The sequence below is a fragment of the Larus michahellis genome, chromosome 21 (assembly GCF_964199755.1).
Source record: "Larus michahellis chromosome 21, bLarMic1.1, whole genome shotgun sequence".
NCBI classification, from domain to species: Eukaryota; Metazoa; Chordata; class Aves; order Charadriiformes; family Laridae; genus Larus; species Larus michahellis.
In genome coordinates, this window is record NC_133916.1 from 1,232,215 (window position 1) to 1,253,281 (window position 21,067).

A 21,067-nucleotide genomic window follows, 5' to 3' on the forward strand; every position below is an offset into this window, starting at 1 on the left:
GACCATTCTAACACTGGATTATTCTCTTCAGTCTTCAGCGTTATCTTTCAATCGCCGCATCCCAAACCAGACCCACTGACTGGCGTCTGCACTGGCTGCGCTGTACCCACACTGCGTGGCCCCACCACAGCTCAATTCCTGCTGATGTTTCATGGTCCGTGACTTGCAGGGGCTCCCAATGGCAGCCTACCCACCCTGCTCAGCCTGGGCCTGACACGGTCCTTCGGACTCTTGCTATTTTTACTTTCTGAGAAACAGAGACTAGACTGTGGCCAAGCTTTTTTCCCCAGCTCTGGTTTGAGCTCAGGACTCCCCAGACCGAACAAATCCTTCCCAGCGGAACCAGGCAACGCGCTCTCCTAAAGCTGCTTCCCTGGAGGCTTTTTCCAGCTGAAGTCCTTGTGCCCTTAAACATTTATTCCACAATAAAACTTTGTCTGCTCTTCCAACTTTCCACAACGCATCCAAGCAGGCTGCATCCCAAGGAGAGCGGGGGGGTCGGTAGCAGAGCACATGAAGGGTCCTGACACATCCCGTTACGAGACTGCTCGCAGTTGCCCAAAACTCCGCCAAAGCCTCTGGGCTGGTTTCCCACGCTGGTGCTCATAAGCTTCAGCCAGAAGAATTCATCCACTTCTGAGGCTTAGAACAACATGTATTCGCTCCTTTTTTTTTTTTTTTTCCAAAAACTGCATTTACCTTTCCTTCGCTAAACTCCAGCGTTGCGGAGTTTGGAGGGAATTGGAGTAGGGCTTGGAAATGAAAATCTGCCTAATATCAGCCAAGATATAAACACTGCAGGCAAAAAAGAACCGCTCGCCTAAAATCCGGAGAGTCTTTGGGGGTCTGCAACTAAAACGGGACACTTCAGAGCGTTCAAATTCACATGTCTGATGGTGGCACCTGCCATGCTAGAATTATTATTGATGAATTAATGATTATTAATTGTACCAGGAGCTGCTCTGTGATTCTTGCCAAACTGACGGTCAGTCCGCAGGGCAGAAACCTCTCTGATTTGGATGTAAAATAAACCAGGGAAAACTGATCAAAGCGACATGATGCTGGAGGCACGTAGTAAAGAAAACGAACTGGAAACTGGATGAAAACAAGAGGACTGGGAGAATGGGAAAAACAGCGCCAGAGTGGAAGGAGAGTCCAAAGCAGGGTCTAACGTACATCAGGTGCGTAAGAAAAACGGGGGACTGTTCCCACAAAGCACGTGCGCAAAGGGACCAAGGGGCCTGAAGGGAAGGTGCTCTGCTGTTAGATGGGAACCCTCAAGGAAGTTACAGGAAGTATAAGACAAAAGAATTGCTTGCCAATTATTTGTGGAAAACCAGAATCGCTAATTGTAAGAGACTGGGTGACCCCGAATTTTTGGTCAGGAACGTCTGGTGGGTTCTTACGCAGTGCAGCTCGCCCTTAGCGAGAGCGGTGAGGACTGCGCTCAACAGTTTTCAGCAGTTTCAGGACTGGACTCCAGGAGGCCTCCAAACCTGCAGCCTCAGATACTCTTTTGTCTTAATTTAGCTAATGTGGGACAGCTTCCCAGAACAAGACATTCCCAGCAAGTCCAAAACACGACTGCTGGAAACAAGGTGTCCCTATTATTATTGTTATTAGCAAAGTCGTGGCAGTCTGGTGAAGTTCCCGCTGACTGGAAAAGGGGAAACAGAACCCACATTTTCAAAAAGGGAAACAAGGAAGACCCGGGGAACTGCAGGCCGGTCAGTCTCACCTCTGTGCCCGGCAAGATCATGGAGCAGATCCTCGTGGAAACTCTGCTAAGGCACATGGAAAAGAAGGAGGTGACTGGTGACAGCCAACATGGCTTCATTAAAGGCAAATCGTGCCTGGCAAATTTGGTAACCTTCTATGAGTGCGTTACAGCATCGGTGGATAAGGGGAGAGCAACCGACGTTGCTACCTGGACTTGTGCAAAGCGTTTGACACTGTCCTGCACAACATCCTGGTCTCTAAATTGGAAAGGCGTGGATTTGATGGATGGACCACTCGGTGGATAAGGAACTGGCTGGATGGCCGCACGCAAAGGGTTGTGGTCAATGGCTCAATGTCCAAGTGGAAACCGGTGATGAGTGGTGTTCTTCAGAGGTCAGTACTGGGACCAGTGCTGTTTAACATCTTTGTCGGTGACATGGACAGCACGGCTGAGTGGGCACTATGCAAGTTTGCCGACGCCACCAAGCTGTATAGCGCAGTCGACACACTGGAGGGAGGGGATGCCATCCAGAGGGACCTGGACAGGCTGGAGAGGTGGGCTCATGCCAACCTCATGAAGTTCAAGCAGGCCGAGTGCAAGGACCTGCATGTGGGTTGGGGCAATCCCAAGCCCAAATCCAGGCTGGGGGATGAAGGAAGGAGAGCAGCCCTGAGGAGAAGAACTTGGGGGTGTTGGTGGGTGAGAAGCTCCACACGCCCTGGCAACGTGCGCTGGCAGCCCAGAAACCCCCCGCAGCCTGGGCTGCATCCCCAGCAGCGTGGGCAGCAGGGCGAGGGGGGGATTCTGCCCCTCTGCTCCGCTCCGTGAGACCCCCCTGCAGTGCTGCCTCCAGCTCTGGGGCACCAACAGCAGAAGGACACGGAGCTGTTGGAGCGGGGCCAGAGGAGGCCCCGGAGATGCTGGGAGGGCTGGAGCCCCTCTGCTGTGGGGACAGGCTGAGAGAGCTGGGGGGGTTCAGCCTGGAGAAGAGAAGGCTCCGGGGAGACCTTCCAGCCCCTTCCAGTCCCTAAAGGGGCCCTACAAGAGAGCTCGAGAGGGACTTTTTACAAGTGCATGTAGTGATAGGACAAGGGGTAACAGTTTTAAACTGGAAAAGTGTAGATTTAGACTGGATATCAGGAAGAAATATTTCACTATAAGGGTGGTGAGGGACTGGCCCAGGTTGCCCAGAGAAGCTGTGGCTGCCCCATCCCTGGAGGGGTTCAAGGCCAGGTTGGACGGGGCTTGGAGCAACCTGGGCTGGTGGGAGGTGTCCCTGCCCAGGGCAGGGGGTGCCACTGGATGATCTTTAAGGTCTCTTCCCACCCAAACCATTCTGTGATTCCACTGGGAGCCACAGGAGTCCTAGCAACCCCCTCGATCCCACTGGTTTATGGCCCCGTGTCCCGGTGGAGCGCGGTGCTGCGCAGGCTGCAGCCGTGCCGTGGCCTCTCCATTCCAGCTGAGGAAGGCTCCGAGCCCTCCACTTTCGGGACATTACTTTTTACACATTACAAAATATCCCTCCTTCACTCTTACTGTGAGATGGCAGACATGTCAAATCGATTTTGAGGACAATAATGGCTGAATCCTTCCTGCAGGGTTAAGTGGAAGATTTAACGAAGCTACGTACCGCTATGAACAGAAACTGCTGTGGGAAGAGCTGGGCTACTCGAAGCAGGTGGTGCTTCCCCGGGAAGGAATATCCTGCTTTTCACATTCCAAAGTAAGCACTGGGAAAGCAAAACCTGGCACCGACAGATAAGCACATGCTAAAAGCCATCCCAGCACCGCATGAGTCTCTGCTCCTCACAAGGCTCACCATGACTTTGCCCCATTTTGACCGTGTATGGCAGAAAGAAAAACAAAATATACTCTGAAGAGCGTTACTGAAGATTTTCAGGAAAAAAACAGTCAACTTTTCAATAAAATGATGCTTCAATCGCTCTGTTGAATTGCAAAGTATGTGGAAAGCCTACCGTAAGTTCAACGTTTGCTGGCAAAGATTAAACGTCACACGAGCCGGCTGACCCCTATGCAACTTTAAATTTGCTATTTTTCCCGGCTCTCGCACATCATGCTTTAATAGTTTGGAAATGTATCTGGCTTTCGCATTGTCTGAGTAAGTCACGGCGTCAGGCTCAAATGTGTTTTAGCCAAAGACAGACAAAACCAAAAGAAACCAAGGCAATTTGGAAGGACTCAATAATTATTACAAAGGAAAGAAAGGGCCTCGAAGGATAATGAGACTATTGCAAGAACAGGGCAACAACGAACAATCTCTGATGTGGTGCTTGCCAAGACCATTTCCCACACGAAAACAAATCCAGGAGGCGACAAAAGCGCAGATTTTAGACGTACAAAACATACTGTCCACAACAACAGCGTCAGGACGATTCTGAGACAGAAGGTCATGCACCTTCCTGGAGACACCTGACAGCCGCGGTCCCCCGCCAGCGCAGCTCCTGACAGCGCTCTCGGCAAGGCCCTCACCCCTGCTCCCGCTCCCGTCCCTCCAGGTTTGAGAACTACCCAGGCAGCTCCCGAAGAGCCAGCTTGTGAACTCAGGCCACTCTGTGGCTATTCTTTCTCTTTCAGACGAGAAATCAGTAAGCAATTTGCCACTCACAACCACCGCCCAGCTCGTATCAGCTCCGGAACAGAGCCTGAACCTCTTGTATCAACAAAAGCAAAGGCATAGAAGACTTCTTGCCAGCATCGCTCAAGAGTGAAGCACCAACTATTCAGACTGATGTTTTCACTTACCCGAGTTTCCTTCACCTCCTCATTTCCATCAACTTCATCATCATCCTAGGATGAAAAGCAAACAATATAATCAGGCAGCCTTGGAGACAACAGAATTTTATCACAGGAAGACAATGTATCGCTTAGGATTTGATGCTAAAGCTAAGACCAAGCCTTTCCAAAGAAATGCCAGTCTGGGTGCTTTGGGCTGAGAATCAGGTAAGGTTTGGTAACCTAATGGCCATTTAGAAGATCTTGGTACTGGGGACAGAATTACTCTCCTGAGATGGCCACTGCAATTCAGGATGCTCCTGAAGAGTCAAGTAGGAGGAGCAACACTCCTTCATAGACTTAGGGAACAAACACGACATGTGGGAAGGCTGCATATCTGAAATGTTGACATCATATTGACTTTCAAAGAATATTACACAGAATCGCAGAATGGTGGGGGTGGGAAGGGACCTCTGGGGATCACCCAGTCCCATCCCCTGCCAGAGCAGGGTCACTCAGAGCAGGTGGCACAGGAATGCGTCCAGGCGGGTTTGGGATGTCTCCAGAGACGGAGACTCCACCATCTCTCTGGGCAGCCTGTGCCAGGGCTCTGCCACCCTCACAGCAAAGAAGTTCCTCTTCATGTTGAGATGGAACTTCCCATGGTCAAGTTTGTGCCCGTTGCCCCTTGTCCTGTCCCCGGGCACCACTGAGAAGAGCCTGGCCCCATCCTCCTGATACCCCCCCTTTCAGTATTTATCAGCATTGATAAGATCCCCCCTCAGCTGCCTTTTTTCCAGACTGAAGAGACCCAAATCCCTCAGCCTTTCTTCATCAGAGAGATGTTCCAGTCCCCTCAGCATCTTGGTGGCCCTTTGCTGTCCCCTCTCCAGCAGTTCCCTGGCCTTCTGCAACCGGGGAGCCCAGAACTGGGCTCCACTTCAACTAGACTCCAGGAGGAAAGACTCGTCATCCTGGACAGCTTGCACTTTCGCAGCCTCTCTGCAACCCACTGCCTCTCTGCGACAGCCCCAGGGTTTTGACGGAGCAGTGGTAAACCCTTGGCATCACATCTGCCTCCGTACTGAACCCGAGGTGTTTCAGAAGGTGTGGCTGCACTTTCGTATCGAGACAACGGGGAAATGAACCATAACTCTGAGAAGTGCTTTGCTTTCTGTTCCGAAGCTGGTAATATTGCTACAACGATCCAGCAGGCGACTGGGAAAGCTGTAAAGCATTTAACTAAAAAAACAATAAGGGAAAAAAAAAAATCGGATTTGGCATGCAAGTGAAGAAAAATGTAAGAATCATTTGAAAATAATAAAAAGGGGGTGTTTGTGGCAAGTTTTTCAATAGAAATTCTGAGGTTTCCAGCAGGGCCATTCAACTAGTCTGTAATGCCAAATATTCAACGTATCTACTGTCACCGCGGGAAGGACCGCTGGGGTCTTCTTGCACTGTGGTGTGCAGGAGGTCTGTACCCCCGAGGTGTGTGAGGAAGGCTTCTATGTCCGTAGCTGGGCTACAATTGTTGCAGGCTTCTTAACCGTGATTTCATAACGCCGCCTCCTGAAAAAGGTGATCTATTTTCCTGCCTGAGTCTCCACCCAAGGTCCGGGGGGCTGGGTTGCCTCCCTCAGGCTGAAGAAACCCTTTTGAAACGAGGACTAAGTGAAACGACACAGACAGCTCTCCTGCGCTTATGCTGTGTGTGTTCTCGGGCGCTGGGCAGGGGATCCAGACACAGGTTTTACTCCTCATTGTCTTCCTTTTAGGGGGCCTAAAGCACAGCCAAATTTGGGCTCCGAGGAATTTGAAAACAATTCCAGTGGCTCGTGACCTCCTTCTTCCAAAGAAACTAAACTTCTAATCTCTCTTCTCCCCTGTGAGCTCTTTCACAATTCTGCAAGGATCACACTGATTTATGGCTTCCCAGAGCTGCTGCCCGGGTTTTACATGGCCCAGACAGGGATGCGATCCCTTTGGAAGTGCCAGTCTGAAATTGGAGAGGGAAGGACTAACGGGAAATCAACTGACGTGGAAAAAAAATCTGAAGCTTGGAACTGGAAGAAAATTCACCCTGAATATGACATAATGAGTTTCTCTGCTCTAAAGAACTCAAACTTACATCTTTTGTCGAGAAAATGATGCCGGTGCCTCTTCGTCTCTCTTTTGGCCGCCGCCTCTCTCGGATTGACTGTTTGTTCAGAGATCTGTCGTCTAAATCCTGATCTTCACACTCTGACCAAGTAAAGAAAGACTGCTTTGGTTTCAGTGATTTCCATCTGTGCTCTTGCTAAGATACTGGGGTTCTTTTTGAGCCAATCAAGGTGATCTTGGCTTGTGTTGTATTACAAAGGACTTATTAAACCAAAAGAAATGGCATCTCAGTGCCCTACTACATCTGGTTACTCCCACTCCTTCCTTTATCAGAGCCCACAGAGGTTACCCTGGCTGTCAGCTCTCCCCAGATCATCCCAACTTACTCCTAGTCTGAGGACAAACCGTGCCAGCGGAATCGCTCCCCCCCAGCTCTAAGATCTAAAGGCTCCATGGATTACTATCTCATTTACTTATCCAAAATGGAAAACATCCTTTTATCCCTTTCCGTTGGAAGCAATAGGCTGTATCCTACATTAGGATTTCCATTTAAACAACGAACATTTGGTTGGTGAGATGGCAGCTCCCCATACCGCTCCCCTCAGAATAACAAGTAAAACTTATTGTCTGTCTGGACACGCTGAAAGCTCTAAAAGCCACGAAAACCCCCGAGCTTCGACTGTTCTCCACTCTCCCAGGTACACACCATTCTTCTCCATCTCTGTGGCTGCACCTCTGAAGTCAGATGGATTCACCGAGTCAAGACCTAGATACTTATTTGTTCGAGACAGGTATGAACTTGTATAAAGGAGAGGTGTTGACGTCGAAGGAGATACAGGTGTCGTAGGTTTGTCTGGTTGTACTGGGCACCTTAATCGCCGATAGACAGTCTATAAACAAAGAACCATAACAAAAAGTTATCAGAATGGAAAGGAACTAGCAGCTTTGGGATTTCAGGGAACTGGGTAATCTTTTAGAGCGTAATGTTTCCTTCACTGCCGCTGGAAGCGATCACCTCTACCTGCCAGATCAGCTCCATTCCATCAGACCGGGATGAAGAGCTAAAGGCACTGCACAGCTACAACGTGAGAGCACTTCCCGTTGCTGGGAAGTCGGGGATCAATCTCTTTGTCCCTACTGCCAATGGCAGGATAAACCAGTTATCTGATAGAAACCAATCAGAGTAAAAAGCCAGAAGCGATGGCAGGGGGAGGAGAGCGGTCTCTCTAGCTTTCCATTACACTCGGAACATCTGTGGAAAAAACGTGAACACAAAGCCTTAGTCCAGCCTGCACTGCGGGGATGGATCCAGGCCACACTTCTATCATTAGCCTTCTCATTCCACTTTCTGTCATTTACACGGTTTTATTTTCTGCCAAGAGACAGAAAAGTGAAGCTCCCAGCGGAGAGCAAAGGAACAGGTAACCTCTAAGACGTACACATGGCGTCCCTCGTGCCGACCGCTGAGGTGAGGCACCGCTCCTCAACACTACTGCTCTCCAGCAAGTCTGCCCCCCGCAAAATGAAGAGATCCCCCAAGGAATTTCTCCCGATAACTCAGCTATCCTAAATGGTTTCATTAGCTCTGAAACAATGAGAAGCGAGGCCAGGAGGATCACCTCCTCGTCTGTATTTCTGCTCCACCGGGACCGGGTCTCCTGCCTCTCGCTGCTGTCCCCGGCAGGCTCCGTGCTCTCAGCCTTCTCGCTCTGCTGCTCCTGGGCTTGTCGTTCTGCCCGAGACCGGCTGAAGGTCCGCTCGGCCTCCTGAAGGTCTGTCAGCGTCACACCCTGAGAGAAAACGAGAGAGAGAATTTTTAAACGTACGCAATTCGATCTCAAGTCTTCCGGGTGAGTTTGAAATGCCCAGCAGACTTAGAATCGCAGAACCATAGAATTGCCTGGGTTGGAAGGGACCCTTCAGATCATCTAGTCCAACCGTCAACTGAACTCTGACAAAACCCATCACTAAACCATATCTCTCAGCATTATGTCTGCCTTATACCTGGCCAGGCCAACGTTTTACCTTCACGCTGACAGGAAGAAGAGAGTTCTGTTGCCTTTAACGCATTTCTCAGCGTACCTCCCTGATCACTGACTCAAAGCAACCCAAATACGCGCGATCAAGCTACAAACTAAAAGGCAGAAATGAGAACTTGGAAATCTAACTAACTCGCGTGTGCTCGGGGGAGTATTTTGTAATAACTGTTTGCAGAAACTCTTGCCAGAACCTCCCCACCACAGCGAGGGTAGACATCCCCAAGTCATACGAGGAGAGGCCGAGGGAGCTGGGCATGTTCAGCTTGGAGAAGAGGAGGCTGAGGGGAGACCTCATTGCCCTCTACAGCCTCTACACCTTTCAGAGGGTGCAGAGAGGGGGGTGGTGGCCTCTTCTCCCAGGGGAATAATGACAGGACCAGAGGAAATGGGCTGAAGCTGCGGCAGGGGAGGTTTAGGTTAGATATCAGGAAGAGTTACTCTACTGAAAGAGTGGTCGGGCACTGGAACAGCTGCCCAGGGAGGGGGTTGAGTCACCATCCCTAGAGGTGTTTAAGAAAGGTCTAGATTTGGCACTTCAGGGCATGCTCTAGTGGCAGAGATTGTAGGTTGTTGGGATTTTTTTGGTTGGTTGGTTTGTTTTTTTTTTTTTGTGTGTGTGTGTGTATGGTTGGGCTCGATGATCTCAAAGGTCCTTTCCAACCATGAAGATTCTATGATCCCCTCGTCCGAAGTCGTAATGGAAGAGCAGAAGTAAATCTTGCCTCTTTATACATCGCTTCTCTTCATCCTACAGATGAACGTGAGTATTTCCATTTTTTACCTGTGTAGACCTGCGAGTCTGCCGGGCCTGCCTGGATCGCGCCTTCCTCAGTGATTCTGCTTCCTCATCCCGCACCGGAGTCAGATATGACCTGAAAACAAAAGGGGCAGAAGAGGTTAAAATAAAAAGAGATGCTCTCTGCGAGCTCCAGAGCTGAGATATTATTCTCTTTCATATGGACAAGGATCATTTTAGTTCCATCTACCAAGACTACTGTCATCTTCTGCTTTGGGACAACTTTTCTGTGAGCAGACGATACACAAATGCTCGCATTACGTTCTCCGTAGTCTCTATATAAACTCTTTAGTGTCGGACATACTGTTAAAAAAAGGTGCAACTATTCAGTCTATTATTTGCCCCGTTCTATGTCTTATTGCATCATTAGGAAAAGAAAAACAAACCACCTCTCACTCAGATAAAGATCTCCAGAGCAGAAATCCTGCACTGGCACATTCCTCAGACCCTCCTTCCTGTCATTATAGTCATGATCATATTCCTGCAATCTGCTGTCTTCATCAATATGAAATCCATCATGCCAGAAACCGGCTGAACTGCAGGTGCCTCATAAAGACAAAACACCTTGGAGAAAAGCTACGAAATTAAAGAAACGACCTTCACACAGCGGAGCAGACGCAGTGCTGTAATACTGAAAAGCACGTTGTTAAAATACAGAGCTGGCCACCACTAGATTTCATTAAACCGAGGGGATTTCTAAAGAATTATTCACATGAAAATGCATAAACGGAATTCTCTGCAGCGGCATTCACTGCGGATGCGCTGGAGAGGAACCGGGCAATGCTCCCGCAGTCGGGGAGGGCACCGCAGTAGCGCTGATTTCCATACTGGTGGAGTGGCTCCCGTCTCAGAAACGATCCATTAGATTGGACGCTTCAGCCTGGTTAATGGGGAATGATTATTAACCCTGTCTCGCCGTACAGCCATGAGGGTGCCTGAAGCGCAGCGCTCTTTTGTAGGGCTATCACTGCCACAGGTTAACAGGGTATCAAAGACACGGTCAAGGAATAATTAGCCAAGCGCGGGATGAAGATCTATCAAGGAATACGCTTACTTTGTCCTTAGACTCTTTTCCTGGGTCTCCACTACAGATCACTTTCACGGAAAAGGCAACGGGCTGAACAGATTTTGCGTCTGATCCAGGAAGCGAAGACCGCTTTTAGGAAGATTAGTAACTTCGCTGCGCTATGGCAAAACCTCAAAGAATCGCAAAAACTGGATCGTTCTAAGATGGCTTTTATGCCCCTTCCCGCTCCCGTTTCAGTGCCGATTCAGCTGTGCCCGAGGCAGCCCGACCCCCAGCGCCCCCCTTACGGGGGCTCCTCCAACTACCCCAGGTACGCCCACAGGAGCCGGCCACCTCGCGCCGCAAGTGTTGGTGGGGCACACGTGGGAGCCTCTCACCTAAAACTGGTGTATTTAACCCGATAAATCATGCCCCGAACTCCCCTCATGTCCAAAGAGGACAAGGAGAGCGGGAAAGATGGATCGTCGGTGCGGGAGCTGCCGGCGCCGCAGGAGCTGAATCCTGCCCTGGGAGCCGGCTGCGATGGAGACGTCTCCATCTGAGCTGGCCGGACTCACCGAACCGCACTTCCAGGGCGCCATTTATCACCTTCAGAAAGAGCCTCTGGCACAGATGATGTGAATGCGCTGCAGAGGAGCTCGGCGCTTCCCATCGATTATGCAGACAGACGCGGGAGCTGTGATGGATACGCCAAGGCGGGACGCGCCTCACGTTCAGAGGGATGATTGCCTCCCAAGAATTCGCCGTTTCACGAACAGAAAAAGCTGCTATTTGATGAGCGAAAGCTGTGCAACTCCTAATTTTGCAGCCAAGTAGTTCTCTTCTGCTCTCCTTTACGCCGCGCATATATGTGCTACCCAGGTAATGGCACATTAAGGAAACAATAAGCATTTTCTGCAGCTTTTGACACAAGCAGAATGGCCGCTATTTGCACTGCATCCAGAAGTAATAAGCCACCTACAGGAAGAATACATTTGCAAAATATACTGCAAATTAAGTTCAGAGCAGTAGTGAAAAAAATAAAAATAGTTCCTGAAACAGATAAACCAAATAAATTTGTAGCTAAGTAAGGCAGAGAGTTTACTGCAACGGCTTTGAATCAGTGGAATTTACATCTCATACTCTGCAAGGAGGACAGAGGCGTGTGGGAGCTCCGGACATCCGATGGGAAGTGGAGGAGGGAAGGTGAGACCTGCCTTTGCCCGAGGAGGGACTCGGCCCGTACAAGCCGCACGGAGAGACGCGGTACGCGAGAGCAACGCGCGACCACACAGCTGGAACGCTTTTACCCACAGAAGAACGGAACACTGCACTCCCCGCCGCTGGATGTGGGAGAGGACAAAACAGATTTTCAAAATAGTTTCAAAAACAGGCGAGGGAAATCCAGGCAGAGGTGAGCAGCAGCCACCGAGCAGAGGCCGGGCGCGCCAGTGCCGAGCCGCGGCCGCTTTCGGCAGGGCTTTGCCGGAGCAGCGCTGCCACACGTCCCTCCTCTTGTTACGGCCAGGGACTGAGTCTGGCAAACAGGTAAATGTGACTCCTTGTGAAGAGAAACAGCGACGAACACCACATCCTCGAAGGGACTGGAGGGACCGATAACAAACTTGCAAAATAAATGGGAGAGTTGCAAAAGCTGCTGCATTTATCTTCCCCGACCCACGCAAAGAGATTCCTCTACTCTCAGCTCAAACCAGCCGCCGAACACCACTAGGAACCACCCAAAACCTGCCATGAAGCCCCTAACGCACTAAATGGGCATGTGCCAAGGTGATGTGAATATGGAAATGAGTTCTGGAAATGCAATGAATACGGAAACGAGTTCTGGAAATACGTAATGACCGCGGGTGTTCTGTAGGGATAGAAGTCCCTGTGAATCTCGCATTTGGTGGACGCATCAGGTGGAGAGACCCTCCATTGAAGCGCTGGAGCGTGTCCAGAGGAGAGCGACCAGGCTGGGGAGGGCTCTGGAGACCAGGTCGTATGAGGAGAGGCCGAGGGAGCTGGGCATGTTCAGCTTGGAGAAGAGGAGGCTGAGGGGAGACCTCATTGCCCTCTACAGCTCCCTGAAAGGAGGGTGCAGAGAGGTGGGTGTTGGCCTCTTCTCCCAGGGGAATAATGACAGGACCAGAGGAAATGGGCTGAAGCTGCGGCAGGGGAGGTTTAGATTAGATATTAAGAAGAATTACTTTACTGAAAGATGGTCAGGCACTGGAAGGGGGTTGAGTCACCATCCCTAGAGGTGTTTAAGAAACATGTAGATGTGGCACTTCAGGGCATGCTCTAGCGGCAGAGATTGTAGGGGTTTGGGGTTTTTTTGTGTGTGTTTGGTTGGACTCGACGATCTCAAAGGTCCTTTCCAACCATGAAGATTCTATGATTCCATGATTCTACGTCCCCAGCGCCGAAGAAAAGAATGCCTGCTTTTTAAGACTACACTGGCGCTAAGAAGTTCGTTCCCGATTTCGGCGACGCTCTCGGTGCTCAGCCACCGCTCTCCGGACAGGAGTGCAGGGACACGGCCCGCTGGAACACAGCAGGAGAAAAACCATCGCCTGGCTCTTACCCCGTTGTCCTCCTGGACTTTTTTTTCCTCTGCTCTCCCAGAATTTGTATGAAAATAGCAATACGTTGAAACATCGTTAGCAATTTTGGCTGTCCAACCTGTAGCAGTGACTTCACCTTCAGACAAAGCGCATTTTGCAAGTCAGGGCGGCTCAGTTTGGGCTGCAGCCCTTATCGATTGCTACCTTTGGGTTTCTTTCCATTTACACAATTCCCCGCTGCTTGGAGCGCACCCAAAGCCATTTTACAAACAGGAGATAACTGAATTTCCTGAAACAAGCGACATAGCTGCTTTCTGCAAGTCAGCAGCCACGGCCTTTTCCCGGGGCTGGAAGAAGGTGGCCGTGCTGTAAATATTCCAAAGGCGAAGTGCAGACACCGCACCCGCTGGCAATTCAATCACGGTTTTGCTCTGCTTGGTTTTTTTTTTTTTTATTCTGTGTTTTGTTTTTTTCTTGGGGGGAGGAGGGAGGATAAAGACAGATTTTACAGTTTTAGCCGCTGCTTCGCATTGCTTACAAGCCGCATTTTAAGGGACTCGAGTGTGCTCAGCGGGGTGGAAGAAAGGAAGAAAGGGAAAACAAATTCCCGGCGAGGAGACAGTGAGTCCGCTGCAGCCAGCGCGTGGCTGGGCCGGGCGGCAGAGGGAGAGCCATCCACTGCTCTCCCGCGCCGAGAAACTGCCGATCGCAGCGAGCTGCAGGGGACAGCCAGCAAATGGGGTAGGAGGCGGCCTGTAAACAACCCACAGAGGTTTTAATTACGTTTTCAAGAAAGACATTGCTTGCTAAAATGCAGCGGCTGTGCCACCCCGTTAATTCAAGCCAATATCACGTGATCCAAGCAGAGCTTCAAAGGAACGGTCCTGTGCATTCTGTCTTCTTGCAATAAGCTTTCTCCGAGGAATAAGTGAAACAAAAGCAGCCATCACGGCAACTTCAAGGCACGCATAAAGCGGAACAGATTTTTCCCAGAGTTTTGGTTGCAAGTAAAAGCAGCAGAATATAAATTGTTAGATGCGTACGTGAGAGTCAGCAAAAACACTGCAGAAGTTTATAGTTCCCAGAGACAGAGACAAGGGTCCTGCTGCCACGAGAGCCACAAGCTTCTGATTTGTGTATTAGCTAGAACAAGGCTGGGAACTGAATGACGAACCTGGCTCCCGTTTAATTCTTCCTATTTTCAAGAAAACACTTGTTTTCTCTGTTAACTCTTTTAATCGGGACAGAAAGGTGGATCCTGACTGCTCATCACCATCTCAAGGCAAAAGTAGCTGCAATAAAGTATTAATAGAAGGAGAGATTCAAAACAGGGCAATAGTAAGCCTGGATATACAAGCTGGTAAACCAAGAATCCGAGAGCAAATCTGTGTGTTAGAGAACCTGTGCCAGAGCCAAAGAAAAGAACATACTGTGGAACGAAATCCCTCCCAAGTAAAGGGTAAACGATGCAGAAAAAGAATTTTAAATCCCCTGTTAATTGGTGCACAGATAGCAAAAACAGATGATGAATCCAAGAAACACAGAAGCTTCTGATAATCTTTTTACAACGCTGGTCTCCTTCCTTTCCTCCTGAGCTCCTTCTAGCACTTACAGATTGAAGAGTTTGTGGCCACCGCCGTCTACCACCGCGCCGAGCCCTGTGGCACAAGGACATCACCCGGCCCCAGAGGGAACACCGACAAGCTCGAAAACTTCCTCAAGTTTCACGTTCTCACACTTCGGCGACCCAGCACCGGGAAAACACTTCCCCAAAAGACACTCACCTACGTGCGTCAAAACTCGGCACCAAGTCAGGAAGCGAAACGCTCATTAATTGCTGGAGCTGCCCTTTTGCCAACGCAGATTCAAGGCGTTTCATCTTGCTGTCAGCACACCAAAAACCGGGATGTACTCCCCCCCCCGGAGCCATGACGGGCTCCCCTCGGCTCCGTCGGGTCCTTCTCCAAATGGAGCTACGTTCCCGCAGCAGGAACAGGAGCTGGCAGCCAGGAACCACAGGGCGCGTGGTCTCTGGTGGTCGCGGACTGGGACGACGGATGCTCAATGGCGGCTCTGCCAGAGGAACTGCGCCGCGGGCAGGAGCCGCTCCATTGGCCTCTCCGACTGCTCTCATCTCAGCCCACACTCTCTCCCTAGTTCAGGAGTGACTCTGAACTGCACCCACTCCACTAGAAACTCCAGAGACTGTTTTCTTGGAAGCCAGGACAGACTTTTGGTTCTCCCAGCTCTGGGGAATGCGGGCAGAGGGAGCCAGGCAGAGGTTTGGCCTCCTGCACACGAAAAGGCTCGTTCGGCACATGGGTCGCCATACAGGCGTTCAGGCCCTAAAATGTCTGGAACAGCTTTTCTTAAGAGTACGATAGCGCTATTCCAAACACCGCAGTAATTTCAAAAATCCTTATTGTACATACATGTGTCTCTATCCCTTGTACATACATATATACACACATAAATATATATACACACACTCTGAAAAAAGGAAGACAGGAAAAAAAACCCAGCAAAAGCCTCAGGTACTGATGCCGCTCCCCTGGAAACAACTGGAAAAGTACAGCATCCCAGCGATGCCTTCCCACAAAGCGGGAATGCGCCATTGGCTAAGAAACTATCTATCAGCCGGGGGAGGGAAGAGAAGCAAGCGCAAGTTTTGCAGGCAACAATGTTGACGGCAGTTCCCGAAATACAATTCCTTAAGCTGGATAACAAAGTGTGTGCCCAGCAGCAAGTCAGTCACTGACAATTACGTGGAAACAGCCAGAAAAAGAAACTTCCCTGCTCTCTCGTCCAAGCAAGCAGCAGCTTTCAGTTCTTCACTGCGTTTATCCCCGCGCTAACACGTTCTACGCTCAGCCCACCCCAACTGAAAGCGCTCATTAGAGGAGCTGCCAGGAGAAGTTGGCCAGCCATAACTTGAGGAGACCATTCAACAGGCAGGAGAAGGACAACGTGTCAGACTCCGCCAGTGTTGGAGCTGGGAACGAGGGGAGAGACAGCCAGACAATGCGGAGTTACTGAATACGCGGAGGACAGAGGGATGACAAGATTTCAGGATCACGCTCTTGAAGCATTTCACAGCTGGCTCGAAAAGGCTTGGCTGAGTATTCACCACTTTCAGGCCTTTGCTTTTCTCTCGCGAGTTAGTCCTGGCTGGTGCGAGCTGTCATTGTGTTTCAATCTGGACTGCGAATTCTCAACTCATGAAAGTTTAAATGTCTGAATTTCAGTCATCTATTTACAGCACGATTAGCAGGTTAACAAGCACCAGATGAAATTCTCTATTTGCAACAGCTCTGCTTTGCTCAACGCGTTCAGGTGCTGATCTGAGAGATCAAGAGACTTGTGATCTTTGTCCCTTGTTAATCAAAACAACAGGGACCCTTTATCCCTTCTCAAAACTCAGGCTTTGATGTGATGTTTACAATGGGTTGAGGTTACACGTGTGGCAGCCGATGCTCTACGAATACTTCCCACCACGCGGTTCTTGATGATTTGCCGTGTTCTTTCCCATCTGTGTGTGCGCCCTTCAGAAAGCAGAGCTGCTGCTCGCGTGCCGCGTTCCTACGGCAGCCGGCTCACCGCACGGCCCCTGCAGGCTGGACCGCTGCGATGCGAAGGAGCGATGCTCTAATTGCAGGGCCGGGGGGGGCCGCAGCCCTGCTCGCCCTCGGCCCCGGGGGGCTCTGCATTTCCCTGCCAGGAGAGGCAAACACAGCATTGGTACCTACCCAGAACTCAAAGTTTGGGGTTGGGGGAGACAGCGCACAGATTGGAAGCTTTTAAACGATCACCGATATCCCTTTGCAATAATTAATGCCGCTCAACATCACGGTAAAAAGTGAAAAGGCAACAAACATCACAGCGATCACATTCCTTAAACTGGCTACCCCGTCTGGAGAAGGCTGTTCCTGGGAACCCAGATCAGAAAAAGGGAAAATGTACTTGCTTAAAAACAAACAAACAAACAAAACAATCCAGGAAATTTTTCCGCAAGAGAAAAGCAAGCAGTGCTGCAAACATAATAAAAAGCAAGCCAGCAACACCTTTTCCCTACTGAGCTTCCCCTCAGCTCCTGAATGCATGAGTTGCGACCGTCACAAGCGCAAAGCTTTCCAGGCTGGAATATTCTGAAACCGGTTTGTGTTCAGCATAGGACACCAAGTGTCAATAGACAACAGCGAGCAGTTTGTCACTGCGGCACGGCACAAGGCGCGCTGCTGTCTGCAGTCCCCAGGGGCTCAATCTTTGCATTTAAAAAAATTGCTGCATGAAACGCAGCGGGATGAAGCTCCATCCCCTGCCAGCTGATGAATGAAATGAAGGCAAAGATGAGAGCGTCCTGCCTCTATCGGTGTTCCTCATTTTCAAGTGAGCCAACGCGGTTTGTCATTTTAAACAACCTCAAGGAGACCTATCGCAGCTTTCCCAAAAGCTGGTTTACACTGTCTGAAACAGGGCGGGAAATTCCCGGGGGGAAAAAAAATAAAAATTAAAAAAAAAAAAAAAAATCACTTGGTAAAAATCTGCATATTTGGGAAACTGCCTTTTTCAAGGAAGGAATAAAATGAAGGCAGGAGCTGACGGTGATAACGAAGGTTCAGCTACTGAACTAGGGAGAGCTGAGGTCCCTCCGGGTGCTGGCCTGGGGAGAGCCCGGCGCAGGCTCCCACCGCCCCCTCGTGGAAGTGGCCACCGAGCGGCTGGGGCAGAGGGCCCAGGGAGACGCCGGAGAACCAGCCCGAGCCCAGTTACGGAAAACAGCACCGAGTAGTAATAACCTGTAAAAGATTGCCATTCCCTGCTGAGCTAAGATTGCAGTTTCTTGGCATGCGGACACTTGGTTCGGTTCTGTGATCCTGTCATTTCAAGTGCCCACCGTTCTCAGGGACAGAGGGTTTATGAAGTTTGCTCAAAAACTTTTCCTACGCAAGTTGCAGGGTGGCCACCTGGCTTCCTGGGCTTCTCCACCTGCAACATCCACGGGTCGGTGCTGTGGAGCAAAGAATTTAACGGAATAACTGACTTTATGCTAAATTAGCTCCCAGCTGTACCGTCACACTGTATACCTCCACAAATATTTCATGACCATTCTTTAGTTTAATGGCCATTTTTGGACACAGAAGAATTATTTCAACTGTCAAAGTTAGTAAATGCCCATACCCTGAACATCCAGGTGACGGGACCCAGATGGAACCGGAGCCCTGGCTGTAGAACTTGCCATCAGAGGAAGGTGCTGTTAAGACACCAGGATTAAATACGTGAAACACGTCAGTGGTTACAATTAGTAAATAACGAGGAATCGCACACAAATTTTGCATCTAGACAGGGACGGGGAGAGGCGGTTTTACCTTCTGCTTGCTCCATGCTGTCAAGCTGCCGTTCTTTTACATTGGTCAGCTCAAGTGGTCCCTGCTCCGTTCCCTTGACCATTCCTGGAGGATCCCGCATATATTCCTGCTTGGAGTTAGCAGGCCAACCTACAGCCTGGGCTCCTCCGCCCAAAGCAAATGCCAAAATATCCCCCCCCTCCTTCCCCTGGATAAAGGCAGCGGGCAGCTGAGCACGCAGCAGCCCACCTGCTCGTCTTCTTTACAGGGGACACGGCTCGGCAGCGCTGACCCCCATCCCACACCTCGACCTTTTTTCCAAATAAAAATGCAGCCTGATTTCTGATACAGCGGGAGCAATCTCGCCTCTTCCCAACATGGACAATCCGATGGGCAGCAGAATTCCTGCCCTCCCACGTCATCCGCACCAGCAGCCTTTTAAAAAAAGGCCAACTTTATCTGAAAGAGATTAGCCGCAGAAGCGTGGCAGAGAAATGCTTTCAGCAGCAGGTGCCAGATGATTGTTCGGTTCCTCTTGACGTCCTGCTGTCCGCTGCGTGGTGTGGACGGGAATCCATCCCTCGCCACGCAGCGCCTTGCAGGAGTATCCCACTGCTCCGCTTCCCAGGGACCTTTCCCAGGAGAACCACAGACCACTCAGCTTTACAAGGACTAAAGAGTCAAATACTACTAAAAAACCCCACGGTGGTAGCAGAGAAAGCTGTGAGCGCTGTCTTAGCAGTTCCTCTCAAGCGACATTTAAATACCCCTTGGATGCAAATTCCATACGTTTAGCTCTTACAGAGATCAGGGTTTCTTGTTCTTTTTGTCAGACAATAAGGGTTAACAGGCAGATCGGGCACCCAGGCCCACCCTAGAGGAGTCATGTTCTGGATTTGGACAGGACAAGAATCACGAGGTAAAAGGACTTGCCAAAAATTGTTCATCGAATGGGACTGGTGGAGGAGGATTCAGTTATTTAATATATTATTAATATATGCTACTATAATTAGCAGCTGGATCCTTAGAACGAAGGAATGAAGAACGAAAAATAAATTCCTCTTGGGAACGAAGCAGCAAAGAGAAATGTTTGCTAGACACATTTTACCTTGTACATCAGTGAACTTGCTTCATCCGAAAACATTTTCTAGGGGACGCTTAGGGGCCAAGAAGCCAGGCTGACACAGGCGGCGGCCCCACAGCTGCTGGCAAAACCAGCCCACCTCACTCCTGTTCTTGATCTGTCTGAAAAACTGCTCAGAATGCATTAAAAAATTTGGAAGAGAGAGACGTGTTTCCTGTCTCTAACAGCTTGTCCGATGGCAAGTGCTCCCACCTTGCCGGAACCTTCCCGAGGGACAGGAAGAACAAATACAATTGCAGAATGCGACTGTATAAACAAAGCGGCTGGGGGAGGAAAAAAAAAAAGAGGAAGGACAAATTAAAATCATAATTTTTACAAAACCGGGCCAGATTTCAAATCCAGGAGTGTCCTTTTAAACTGGCTGCACAACTGGGAACATGGACTTAGGATCTGCCTTGCGGAACTTCTGGGGCGAAGCTGGTCTTACCCCACCTGAGAGCCAGCCACCAGCTGGGGGCTGCACGGGGGTCCCGTCTCTCCCGGGACCAAGCCTTCATACGCTACGAATGGCTTCAGAGAGACCCACGTCCTCCAGACCCGCCTTTTGGCAGCAGATGGCTCATGGCCCGAGCCCCGTTCCAGCCTGGCCAGATCTCCTGCAGCCCCCAGCAGCCCGAGACCCGGAGAACCTGCCGAGAAGGGCTGCAGGGCATCTTGTGAGAGGAGGAGGAGACGTGGCCACAGAGCCCTGCGCCCGAACTACACCCACAAGGTCGCAGATGAGCTTTGCAAAGGAGCTTTGGGTGGCACTAGAGGCCGCTGTCATCCCGGAGGAAGGTGGATAATCCAGCAGTGGGCTGTAACCAAAGGGACCCCCTGCACGTCCCCACCACCTGCCTGCACCAAGTGGAGACCAAAAGGATGTTGGTTTTGCACCGGGAAGAAGAGGGTCTATGTGAGATACCGTAGGCACAGCACCCATCGCTTGTAATTCACCCTTAGCAGGGCCAGGGCTGTTCTGAGTTTGACTGGACAAACGCACTTGGAACGGGAGACAATTTGACACTGGCAGGAGATCATCAGAATGGCCAAAACAGCAATGTTCAGCAGGGGCTCCGAAATTCCCATGAAAAAGAAAAAGAAACGGGCTGGCAAAAATACTGCCTGTGGAGGATGGCACGTTTCCAGCCTCTCGGCCCCAGCGCGGCGCTGCGGCGGAGCACAGGGGGGCGGACGAGCCACCGGGTACATGGAAACACGCACGGCAGCAGCTTGGCTGCACATCCCAGACATACGGCTCCAGCACCAGGCAGCCGTTAGCTCTGCTCCGTCCAGGTGAACGGATCCCACCGCATTCCTCCAAACCGCCTTTCTCCTCTCTTTTTTCTTTCCTCCCCTTTGGAAGGACGCAGGATCCGTGCATGATCCGCACTGTTTTCCAGCTCCTGGCGCGTTTGCTGACCGATTTAAGCCAGCAAACAAGCAGCAGGTACGACAGCAGGGATGAAAGGAGGCGGTGGGCCAGGGTAAGGCTCCTTGGCCACCGAAGGATGCCAAGGGCCCTCCAGAGCACTGCGCCAGCGGTTCCTCCCCAGGGCCAGCAGCCTCTTCTGCTTTAACCTTTTGGCTTCACGCAGATAATTTAAGGCCACAAGTTAGGAGACATCCCTGTGATCT

At 50.6% G+C, this 21,067-nt stretch overlaps 1 protein-coding gene across 9 annotated transcripts in view; it reads right to left on the minus strand.

Moving 5' to 3' along the window:
• PPP1R12B (protein phosphatase 1 regulatory subunit 12B) overlaps positions 1 to 21,067 on the minus strand; it is a 135,265-nt gene that overhangs the window by 45,016 nt on the left and 69,182 nt on the right. For all 9 annotated transcript variants that reach the window (XM_074564394.1, XM_074564399.1, XM_074564396.1 and 6 more), the window contains 5 exons: positions 9,377 to 9,467; positions 8,176 to 8,346; positions 7,263 to 7,446; positions 6,585 to 6,697; positions 4,487 to 4,531 (listed from right to left, as the gene is read on the minus strand). In XM_074564394.1, the coding sequence (XP_074420495.1) occupies positions 4,487 to 4,531; positions 6,585 to 6,697; positions 7,263 to 7,446; positions 8,176 to 8,346; positions 9,377 to 9,467 (604 nt within the window). The remainder of the gene's footprint in view (positions 1 to 4,486; positions 4,532 to 6,584; positions 6,698 to 7,262; positions 7,447 to 8,175; positions 8,347 to 9,376; positions 9,468 to 21,067) is intronic.